Source organism: Leuresthes tenuis, unplaced genomic scaffold (assembly GCF_036924035.1).
Source record: "Leuresthes tenuis unplaced genomic scaffold, fLeuTen1.0.hap1 SCAF_22, whole genome shotgun sequence".
In the NCBI taxonomy this organism is placed as follows: Eukaryota; Metazoa; Chordata; class Actinopteri; order Atheriniformes; family Atherinopsidae; genus Leuresthes; species Leuresthes tenuis.
The window spans coordinates 407,785-419,824 of record NW_027325376.1 but is presented as its reverse complement, the minus strand read 5'-3'; the positions used below and the strand labels follow the sequence as shown (position 1 = coordinate 419,824).

Here is a 12,040-nt window from a genome sequence, read left to right as displayed (position 1 = left end):
TCCAAAAGAAGGAGAAAGGCTCCTGGAGGAGGTGGCTCTGTGGGGTCTAAAGCCCAACAAAGGCCTCCGGTGAAGTTATAAAGGCATTAAAGAGAGGAGTAGGGCTACTGGAGACGTTTCAGGGACCAGGGGTCCATTTCAGGAGCTCCAGGGGGTCCATCATAAGGTTCTGAGCTCCAGGGGGTCCGTGTTAAGGTTCTGAGCTCCAGGGGGTCCGTGTTAAGGTTCTGAGCTCCAGGGGGTCCATCATAAGGTTCTGAGCTCCAGGGGGTCCATGATAAGGTTCTGAGCTCCAGGGGGTCCATCATAAGGTTCTGAGCTCCAGGGGGTCCATGATAAGGTTCTGAGCTCCAGGGGGTCCATCATAAGGTTCTGAGCTCATTCGGTCAGGATCCAAACTTCCTGAAGACACGGCAGAGCTTCATGGAGGAGATTCGAGGACCTGATGAACAAATTCCAGGTTCTCCCTGAGAGGATTTAGTCCTTTCGGGCCGTGCAGGGTCCTTTTTGGACTGAACACACGTGTCTCTGACTGAGGATCAGAGCTGATGGTGGTGACTGTGAGCAGATCTCAGGTCAGATTCAGCTGAGTTTCAGAGTGATGTCACAGGTCAGAGGTCAGCTGTTCCTGTTATTATTCACCGAGGAGCAGAGCTGCTGAGATCAGAGCTGCAGGGCTGACAGCCGCTGACGTGCACACTGACACGTGCACACTGACACACACACCCACCCACAGCGTGGGCTGCTGGTGCCCACTCTGAATGCGATGCATCCCTCTACCTTTTGCTCTGGCGTCGCCATGGCAACGGGAAGAATGGCAGCAGAGGGGGGGGGCACTGAGGAGAAAAGACAGTGGACTGGGGGGGTTACCATGGCAACAGTGTGAGCCGTGTGTGTTTGCTGAAATGTAAGGATTCAATTACTCTCCCTCTCCCCCCCCCCCCCGTGATGTCACTCACAGAGGGGAGGGGATTCCTTCGGTGGGCGAGGGAGGGAGGGAGAGAGAGAGAGGGAGGGAGAGAGAGGGAGAGATAGAGAGAGAGAGAGGGAGAGAGAGGGAGGGAGAGAGAGAGGGAGAGAGGGAGAGAGAGAGAGGGAGGGAGAGAGGGAGAGAGGGAGGGAGGGAGAGGGGGGCGTGCAGCGGAGCGAGCGATAAACAGCCTCTCTCTCTCCTTTCTTCCCGTTCACTCGTTCGCTGGCTGCTCCGAGGCGCTCCTCTTCCTCCTCTTCCTCCTCCTGAAGGGGGGGCGGCGCCGATGCGCCCAGCTGTCAGTCATGCCTCGGCGCTTCGTGAACACGTCCGGGAAACGGCCCCCAACGAGCTGAGCGACCCCCTGCCTCTCCTGGCCGTTAATTATTCATCGTCTTTATGTAACCGCCGTCGAGCTGCAGACAGGAAGTGATGTTCGTGTCGGTGTGGTACGCCAAGAAGATGGGAAGAAGATTCATCAACAACGTGAGGAGAGCCAAGAGGCACCGGCAGAGGATGATGGTAGGACTCTTTCATTCAGCCGGCAGCTTTCGTAGCTCGCGTTAGCGTGGGATTGGCTCTAAAGGCGAGGGGGCGGGGCCTAGAGGACCAAGCATCAATAACCTTCTTCAGAGCAGTAGTCTGGGTAAAACTCGTGGGTTCTGGAGGAACCCGGCTGCAGGGTTCGTAGCTCCAGATGTTGGCTGATTGGACCCAGAATAACCCGGTTCTGGTGCGGTACCAAAGCGCTGAAACTGAACCGTGTTGGTGCCTCTGCCTGGTTCAGATGGACCAGCAGGACCCAGCCCAGAGCTGGCCCACCTAAACCGGGCCCAGCCAGAACCCAGCTGGGTTTACCATCCACCTGCTTTACCAGAACGTTCAGTCTCTGAATAATTAGTCATCTTTACATCCAGATGTGGCAGCTGCAGATGTTTCAGCAGCTCTTATTCATCCGTGCGGGTCAGAACTTTTCCAGGGGTCGAGCCTGAGCTCGTTTGGGTTCAGATCGGGATCTTTAAACCCCTCTGTGAGCGCTCCTGGTTCTTTAAAACGTGAATAACCCCAACTCCCCAGCGCTGTGAGGTCATGTGACTTCGTCATCAGTCATTGGTTGAATCTGGCTGTTTGAGCTCAAACAGAAAACCTGAACTTATCGGGTTCAAAGCGACCCGCCTGATGGTGATCGGATCAGCTGATGGACGCCATCAGTGATCAGCTTCTCCAGTTTGAGTTGATTTTGGGTCCAACGGATTCAGGTAAAGCAGATTTTAATGATTAAAGCAGATTTTAATGTTTAAAGAAAGTTTTCTGAAGCCTCACCTCCAAAACCACGAGTCTCACTGCGTGAGAAAAGCTGTAAAACCAAAGGTTTTAAAGACCAGAGAACATGGGAGGGGCGTGACATGAGATAACTGGGATCCCCTGCTGGGCCGTCAGGTGTAGCTCCGCCCATAAACCCCGCTAACTTCTACAGACTGCAGTTAGTTCTGAGCTTAGATCAGGGGGGGGGCTCAGTTTGGGATTCTGACAGCGAGCTAAGCTAACGGCTGCTAAATCAACCTCTAAAACAAGTGAAAGTGTGCAGACTGAATAACTGAGTGACTGTTAGCTCTTACTCTGCATGAGTCCATCACAGATCTGTAGCCACTGCTGGGGGTCCCTTTAGCAAAGCTTTAAACATGCTTTTCCAGACTTTCTTTCTCTGTCTCTGTTGGTATTTTGGGATTCGGGATTCTGATAAATGACAGGATACAGGATGCTGCTGCTGCACAGGTTTAAAAACCACTGCACAGATATATATATTCACCAAAACACGGAACATTGTGAGGCGTGAAACATTTAGCTGCTAGCTTAGCTGCTAGCTTAGCTGTTAGCTTAGCTGTTAGCTTAGCTCCAAACTGAGCGCGAAACTCAAATTCAAATTAAATTTATTTGGAGCACATTTCATGTACAAAACAATTCAAAGTGCTTCACATTAAATAAAAGCATTAAAATATGTAAAATAATATAAAGAGAAACAAATAAAATAATTAAAATGATTAAAACAAGCAACAGTTTAGATAAGTTAACAGATATCGTGCAGAGACACGTGAGAAAATAAATGTTTTTAACCTGGATTTAAAAACATTTGGTGACAGTTTAACCTCTGGGTTAATCTAACCTAAACCTAACCCTAAACCTAAACCTAAACCTAAACCTAAACCTAAACCTAACCCTAACCCTATCTCTGGCAGTTTGTTCCACTTGTTTGCAGCATAGCAGCTAAATGCTGCTTCTCCAGGTTCAGTCTGGACTCTGGACTGGACCAGCTGACCTGAGTCCTTGGATCTAAGAGCTCTGCTGGGTTTATATTCTCTGAACATATCACAGATTCTGGGATTTATAAACCAGCAGCAGCTTTTAAATCTATTCTGTGACTGACTGGAAGCCAGAGTAAAGACTTTAAAGCTGGTGTGATGTGTTCAGATCTCTGAGTCCTGGTTTAAACTCCAGCAGCAGCGTTCTGGATGAGCTGCAGATGTTTGATGCTCTTTTTGGGAAGTCCAGCTAAAAGACCGTTACAGTAATGGAGTCTAGAAACCAAAACTACAAAATGTAGAGAAGAAGATGAATCTGGCTCTAAGGTTCATGGGTTAGGGTTAAACCCGTTGTTTAGGTTCAGGAGAACACTGTGGCCAGCTCTCTGGGTGCTGATGAGACAGCTTCATGATGTTCGTTAACTGAAGCCAGCCTTCTGTGTTCAGTACATCCTGAGGAAACAGCAGAATATGTCAGTGCTCAGCATTTCCCAGCTTCCCTCAGCTTCAGAGCCAAACCAGTCCTGGTGGGTTTCAAAGTGGACCATGAAGTCATTGTAATCTGATTCAGTTGGTGGAAGTCGTGATGAGATCAGGACATCAGTTGTTGTTGTGACCATCATGTGGAGAACACAGAGCTGGTGAAACTAGTATTCAGGTGATAACAGAAGGTTCTGATAACAGTTTATCTCTGAGTGTCGCTGAGTCCTGACAGGTTGGACCACAGAGTTACCGTATTTTATTATAAGACTCACCTGATTGTAAGGCTCACCTGATTATAAGGCTCACCCGATTATAAGGCGTACAGTATTACCTACTGTTCTCTGATTGGTTTATCTGGACACCTGGTGGGAACACCTGGTGGGTCACCTGGTGGGAACACCTGGTGGGAACACCTGGTGGGAACACCTGGTGGAACACCTAGTGGGTCCACCTGGTGGGAACACCTGGTGGAACACCTAGTGGGAACACCTGGTGGGAACACCTGGTGGGGTCACCTGGTGGAACACCTAGTGGGAACACCTGGTGGGAACACCTGGTGGGTCACCTGGTGGGGTCACCTGGTGGGAACACCTGGTGGGAACACCTGGTGGGTCACCTGGTGGGAACACCTGGTGGGAACACCTGGTGGGTCACCTGGTGGGGTCACCTGGTGGGTCACCTGGTGGGAACACCTGGTGGGAACACCTGGTGGGAACACCTGGTGGAACACCTAGTGGGAACACCTGGTGGGAACACCTGGTGGGTCACCTGGTGGGGTCACCTGGTGGGGTCACCTGGTGGGAACACCTGGTGGGTCACCTGGTGGGGTCACCTGGTGGGAACACCTGGTGGGAACACCTGGTGGGTCACCTGGTGGGAACACCTGGTGGGAACACCTGGTGGGTCACCTGGTGGGGTCACCTGGTGGGTCACCTGGTGGGGTCACCTGGTGGGAACACCTGGTGGGAACACCTGGTGGGTCACCTGGTGGGAACACCTGGTGGGAACACCTGGTGGGTCACCTGGTGGGAACACCTGGTGGGAACACCTGGTGGGAACACCTGGTGGGAACACCTGGTGGGAACACCTGGTGGGAACACCTGGTGGGTCACCTGGTGGGAACACCTGGTGGGAACACCTGGTGGGAACACCTGGTGGGAACACCTGGTGGGAACACCTGGTGGGAACACCTGGTGGGAACACCTGGTGGGAACACCTGGTGGGTCACCTGGTGGGAACACCTGGTGGGAACACCTGGTGGGTCACCTGCTGAAGTTTGAAAAGTTAACTGAGAAACAAAGGAGAGATTTTAAACTGAAGCTCATAAAAGAGGATGAGAATCATTTCTAACCGACATGTTCCTCACAAAAACTGATCACATGATCAATCAGCTGTCCGATGATCAATTTATTCACAACAAACCATCTGATGGAGATGAGTTTGAACAGGTTATATGAAGAGAATTAACTTCTAATTTTACTTGATAGTTGAATCAAAAGTCAGCCGTAGATGAATCTCGTGGCTTTTTAGGCTTTAGAGTAACTGTAACAATCTGCAGGTAAACTCACCTGTAGAGGAGAAACATGACTTTTGTTCTTTATCAGTGATTTAAATCTGATTTCTGATCCATCCTGAATCCTTCATTACATAATAAGGACGTGTTCCCTCAAACTTCACCAAATCATCCACCCCACCGGATTCCTCCACCTTCTTCTTCACCACCTTCTTCTTCTTCTTCTCCACCACCTTCTTCTTCTTCTTCTTCTTCTTCTTCTTCACCACCTTCTTTACCACCTTCTTCACCACCTTCTTTACCACCTTCTTCACCACCTTCTTTACCACCTTCTTCACCACCTTCTCCACCACCTTCTCCACCACCTTCTTCTTCTACAACCCTTTTATGGCAGCAACACGGCCGTTCTCCCTGTAGAAGAAGCTGCAGCAAACAGATGAATTTGTTTCTCGGAGCTTTACATCCTGACAGTGAGACGCTTTTAATCATCATCCTGCTGGAACTCAGCCTTCTTACTCACATTTTTTCATTTCAGCAGTTTGGTACGCAGAAACAAAAGGAAAACGCTCAAACGGCGTGGAGTGGGACTTTGTCCTCATTCAGGGCCGAGTTGGCCCCGCCCACCTCAGCTGACTCTGCTTAGGCTCTGCTCTGTTTGGCAGCGCTTGGATTGTGGTAATTCAGCTGGAAATGTTGCCGTTCCGTTTGCTCGCCGTCTCTGAGCAGGAAGGTCCAGTCGGCGCCGCAGAACCTGCCGCCGCCCTGATCGGCAGCAGCTGATGGAGACGCTTCCTGGCATCAGTGTTTACACTAAATCGGAGTGAACCCGGCTGTGTGCGGGCTGGTTCTGATGGATGTGGAGCGGTTGGGATGTTCTGACCTCAGAGCAGCAGAAGCAGAGCTGTCAGGGGAAATGAGGCGTAGTTTAATTACTCCCAGCTCTCTGTCAGCCGTTACACAACCCAGCTGAAGCTCTGCAGAGAGACAGAGAGGCGGGTTCTGCTCAGGCCCGCCGGGCCGGGGGGTTCTGCTCAGGCCCACCGGGCCGGGGGGTTCTGCTCAGGCCCGCTGGGCCGGGGGGTTCTGCTCAGGCCCGCGGTAACAGGGGGGTTCTGCTCAGGCCTTTAAATTCATGAGCCTGAATTATTGAATGTATGAATCTCCATAAAAATGTAGCAGCTCCAGGACAAGAGGCCGGGTCTGAGCGGGCCGGGCCGGGTCTGAGCGGGCCGGGTCTGAGCGGGCCGGGTCTGAGCGGGCCGGGCCGGGTCTGAGCGGGCCGGGTCTGAGCGGGCCGGGCCGGGTCTGAGCGGGCCGGGTCTGAGCGGGCCGGGCCGGGTCTGGGCGGGCCGGGTCTGAGCGGGCCGGGCCGGGTCTGGCCGGGCCGGGTCTGAGCGGGCCGGGTCGGGTCTGAGCGGGCCGGGCCGGGTCTGAGCGGGCCGGGTCTGAGCGGGCCGGGCCGGGTCTGAGCGGGCCGGGTCTGAGCGGGCCGGGCCGGGTCTGGCCGGGCCGGGTCTGAGCGGGCCGGGTCGGGTCTGAGCGGGCCGGGCCGGGTCTGAGCGGGCCGGGCCGGGTCTGAGCGGGCCGGGCCGGGTCTGGCCGGGCCGGGTCTGGGCGGGCCGGGTCTGAGCGGGCCGGGCCGGGTCTGAGCGGGCCGGGTCTGGGCGGGCCGGGTCTGAGCGGGCCGGGTCTGGGCGGGCCGGGTCTGAGCGGGCCGGGTCTGAGCGGGCCGGGTCTGAGCGGGCCGGGCCGGGTCTGGGCGGGCCGGGTCTGAGCGGGCCGGGCCGGGTCTGAGCGGGCCGGGTCTGAGCGGGCCGGGTCTGAGCGGGCCGGGCCGGGTCTGAGCGGGCCGGGTCTGAGCGGGCCGGGTCTGAGCGGGCCGGGTCGGGTCTGAGCGGGCCGGGTCGGGTCTGAGCGGGCCGGGCCGGGTCTGAGCGGGCCGGGCCGGGTCTGAGCGGGCCGGGTCTGGGCGGGCCGGGTCTGGGCGGGCCGGGTCTGGGCGGGCCGGGTCTGGGCGGGCCGGGTCTGGGCGGGCCGGGTCTGGGCGGGCCGGGTCTGGGCTCTCATCACAGAGTTCATTCAAAGGGTTTAAAGCAGTGTTTCTCAATTCCGGTCCTCATGACCCACTGCCCTGCATGTTTTCGATGTTTCCCTCCACCACCACACCTGATTCAAATGAATGGCTCCTTCTCAGGCCACTGCAGAGCTTGATGATGAGCTGATGATGAAACACTGGTTTAAACCCTTTGAATGACCTCTGTGATGAGAGGGTGAAGCTTTAATTTAATGACTGAACGCGTCTCTGGAGACTTTCACAGATTCTGATCCTCGCAGTAGGAAGTGATGTAATGACCGCGTCCTGTAGTGCTGGAGCCGGTATGACACAGAGAGGTGGTCACCATGGCTACAGTTACAGTTGCCTTGGTAACCGGCCCCCTGAGGGCGCAACAGCTGTTACCATGGAGTTGCCGTGGTGACGGGCAGAGAGATGCTGGGATGTGATTTTAACCCTTTGTGACTGTTTCTGTGTGGTTACAGATGAACGGATCCGAGGGAGAGCTGGAGTACGAAGAGATCACGCTGGAGAGGGTGAGGACGCACCAACACACACACGGGCCCGTGGCGTCCACAAACAGCTCCTCGCCACTCTGTTTTTAGAAACTGTCACTCTGCATCTGAAAGCTGCCTTCACCCCCTCCAGAACAAACCCCACCCGGCTGACATCAGCGGGTTATTTTTAACCGGCTGCTTTTAGAAATCAAAGCAACCTGAAGCGTAATGAGCGCCGCCTCGTAGCCGCTGTCAGCTTCCTCTGATCAGTCCGAGGAAGCGGAGCAGCATCTCAGTTATCTAACCCATGAGAGGAGGCTGAGTCACTGATCTGACAGACAGCAGCTGACTCTGCGGCCCGTCTGCTCAGGATCGCGTTGGCTTCATCTGGACGAGGGTCACAGCCTCCTCATCTTCCTCGCTTCAGTTTGTTTCACACTTTGAACCTCTATTCTCTGGCTTCCTGCTCGTGTGCTCTGTGCCTCTGAGGGTTAAATGTGCCCCCACTGGGGTTCAGATCTGAGCTGAGTCATCCCTGACTGAAAGCAGAACATCCTCCCTTCAAACATTCGCTGCCGTTCAGATCTCAGCAGAGATGGCGATACTTTCAGCCCAAAAGCATTCAGTCTCTCCTCAGATGTCCTCCGCCCCCTGCTGGTCACCGGCTGAACTGCAGCCACGGGTGAACGTCTGAGGTCACCACGACGCCTCTAACCCGTAGCTCCATGTCAGCCTTACCAACCCAGGGTCCACAGCAGATATTACCCTGTAAACCCGAATAAGTTACCAGAAGCCTTTAAGCAGATCAACTTAACCGCCCAGAGCATAAAAGTTTGGGTCACATGCTGCTTCCATCTTTTGATAACAGTTCGATTAAAGTGCTCATTAAGTCAGCTCAACTGTCTGCAGTTACTAAGACGTAAAGTTTCCAAACCACAGGAAGAAGTTCACACAACCTCGTCACTTTTATGTTGAAACTGGTTGTTTATTAGTTTGTGTCATTGTTTTAAGTCCAGATTAGTCAAAGATGTTGAGTTCGTATTCTGAAAACCATCCGACTGAAAACATTTGAACTGATTCCATCATTTTCAGCGATAGTTCAGGCAAAGTAGCGTTTTACCACAGACTAAAAGAACCTTTTGCAGCTTAGATCGACTCTATGAGGAGTCCAGAACATACTCAGAGTCCTAGAATTCCTGGTTGAGGAAATATGTTAAATTCTCTTAAGGCCAGACAACCCCCCCCCCCATGGGGCCAGTTTTCCTTTCACTCCTAAAATTAAACTTTATACAGTGAAAGTACAACTTTCTTAGAAAATTAATCTGCGAATGAGCGATACACGAATCAAAAAAGCCCCAAATACATCCAACTAGGCTTCATCTTTTGCTTTAGTCCTACCACAATAAAACTTTACACAGTAAAAATACCTTTTTGTCTTTGTTACTTTTGAAATTAATTCTTTTTTACAAATACAAACAACACAAACTGCCCCACAGCCCAGAGAAGGCATGGCAGAATAATCTGGCATGCTGCGTTTTGCACATTATTGCCATGAATGAGGGTCTCCACCACCCGAACCAGCCCAGGCAGACCAGAAGGGGCCAGAAGACCCCCATGGACCGCCCATCTAAGTGCCTTCATGATGAGGCAACAGCTGATTGGACGGCTGTAGCTGCGGCCATCGAGCGCCTGCACACTTTCATATGAAACCGCTTTGTTTTGGTGTCATTACGAGCTACAGGTGACACAGAATTAACCTTCCTTCGCTGTAACAGGTCCTGTAATTCCACTGCTGACACTGACATTTTCCTTTTTGGATGTGAAAGCAGAACTTCAGAGCCCATAAAGACAGGAAGCGCAGCCTTTTACGGTGTTACTGTTGGTGTTACTTAGATACGCTCCGGGGGGATTCATCATTTACACACTTTTCCAAACTTAAGTTTAGGAACCGTTTAGCATTTCAGAAAATGTTCTTCCACGAGGCCCAGTGTGTAGTTCGGGCCTTTCGGCTGAACTCCTGCAGAGTAGAGCAATAACTTTTTAAAGCATTATTTAGAGAAAAGGAGAGAACTTTCAACAGTCTTTTACAATGTTTTACCTTCTTTCAGAGGAGTTATATCAGGGCTGGGCACATTAACGCCTTATTTTTCTGTTAACTAATGAATTCTTTATCGCCAACAATTATTTGCCTCCCATTAACGCAGTTTAAGTGTTGGTCAGTGAGGTGTAGATCAGTCCAAACATTACCAGGAAGGCAGAATCCATTTACCTGCTCATCGTGGCTTTTAAAGGTTCAGCCAAGGCATCTGCTGCCTTCCCACTTTGTCATGGCGGTCAAACCGAGGATGGAGGGATGTGTTGGGCAGCATCTGCTTTCTACTACGCTGGAACTCTGCATGCAGCTACATTAAAATAACAGCAGGAGGGAAATACAGCAACAACACTTAATCAGTTCAATTTGAACAATCTCACACGCATTTAGAAAGCTGCCAATAGCTGCCAAATTAGTAAGAATTATAATTTTCACTCTAAAGAAAGCGCTAATAGTAGTGGTACCAGTGCATAGGCAGCAAACTTTCCTACGTGTCGGTGCTAAAATTGTGAATGTAACGAAATTTGTGGCCACAGGAGACTTATTTTTTAAATTTTTCTGTGCTTCACTCTGGCGCTGACGTCATCCACTCTCTATCAGGCCAATACACATCATTATAAACGCAGATTTGGAGTAAAAACCTGCTGAACTTTAAGCTTAATAGTTTAAAAGACGGTAAAAAAGTTGAATACAACGATAATAGTGTAATGCCCTTTGGCATTAACTAATTACTGTAAAGCAGCAGCACATGTTGGTTAAATTAACTATGACGCCATTTCTAGCTAGCCCTGCTAGCACAAGGCTTCCCTCGGGAGAGCAGCAAAGCACATAAAAAACAGGAACCGCCATTTCTGCTATTCTTTTCAACACACAAAATACAAATGTTAGTCTATTCTATACTAATATTAACACTCAAAACTTACAGTAAGTCCAGTGATGCTGGCTGCTGCCACGTGGGTCCAAACTGTAGCCAAATAAAGAATAGACGCCACATCCACCGCTGCTGCCCATTGGCGCTGACGGGGCCGCCATCTTGGACCGGTCACCCGCTCCTCTCAGAGTAATCTGTACTAATCTGTCAGCGCATTTAATCAGTCATAACTCGCTGAATACAAAACTGATTCCCGTTCACGTTTTTCCTGCAATCTTTGTAATGTCTCCGCTGCCTCTCGTCGCTTGCGCTGCTTAACCCCGCTCGCGCCCAACTTTTTCTTCTTCTGTTTTTTTTTTAAAAGAGCGGTAAGAAATCAGTGTATCATGCGCATTAGCGCCGCCTTCTGCTTCGGAGGAGAAATCAGAGACTCGGAATAAAAATTGATTCCCGCACCTGACCTCATCATAGTTAAAGGAAAAAAAATTTAAAAAATAGGCTACATTAAACTGATAAGACATCTATCCATCCATTTTCTATACCCGCTTAATCCGTCAGTCGGGTCGTGGGGGGGCTGGAGCCTCTCCCAGCGGTCATTGGGCTAAAGGCGGGTTCACCTGGACAGGTCAGCAGTTCATCACAGGGCCACACAGAGACAAACGAGACACACAACCAAACACACACTCACTCCTAAAGACAATTTAGAGACACCAGTTAACCTAACATGCATGTTTTTGGACAGTGGGAGGAAACTGATAAAGTCAAGATTAAAATAAATAGGCTACATTTTGTCTTCCTCTAATGTCTAATGGAAGAACATGTTACATGACCATAATTAAGTTAGTAGAACTTTATTTAAACTTTTTAATCTATTTAATTACTTTGAACTTTCGGATTTACAGAGTAAGATTTAATCTGCAAAGGTGATTATTAACTAAATGAAAGGGTTTTAAACAAGAGTTACGGGTTAGTGAGCTGTTGTAACAGAATCTAAACTCATCTCAGAGTAAAAACCTTCAACAACTGAAATGTTCTCTATGTGCAGATGAAGACAGATGGATAGTTCTGTAGCCAGTTCATTCCTACGCTGACAGTACTTGTTACAGATGGATGGTAAACACACAGCAGGTCTCTGGTTTAATAAACATTCATGAGGAAAACACATTCAGTCAGCTGTCATGGGGTGTGTGAGCTTCTTCATCAGCAGGAGGTGGTGTGGCCTGAACATGATGCTGCTCTCTGATAACTGTAAGAACTGACC

At 50.9% G+C, this 12,040-nt stretch overlaps 1 protein-coding gene across 3 annotated transcripts in view; it reads left to right on the top strand.

Annotated features, from left to right (window-relative positions):
- Positions 1–12,040, top strand: part of dlg4b (discs, large homolog 4b (Drosophila)) — a 50,822-nt gene that overhangs the window by 25,688 nt on the left and 13,094 nt on the right. For 2 of the 3 annotated variants that reach the window (XM_072376127.1, XM_072376128.1), the window contains one exon: positions 7,805–7,855. In XM_072376127.1, coding sequence (XP_072232228.1) covers positions 7,805–7,855 — 51 coding nt within the window. Of the gene's footprint in view, positions 1–1,106; positions 1,493–7,804; positions 7,856–12,040 lie in introns of those variants that run through there. The other variant, XM_072376129.1, reaches the window with a different exon arrangement.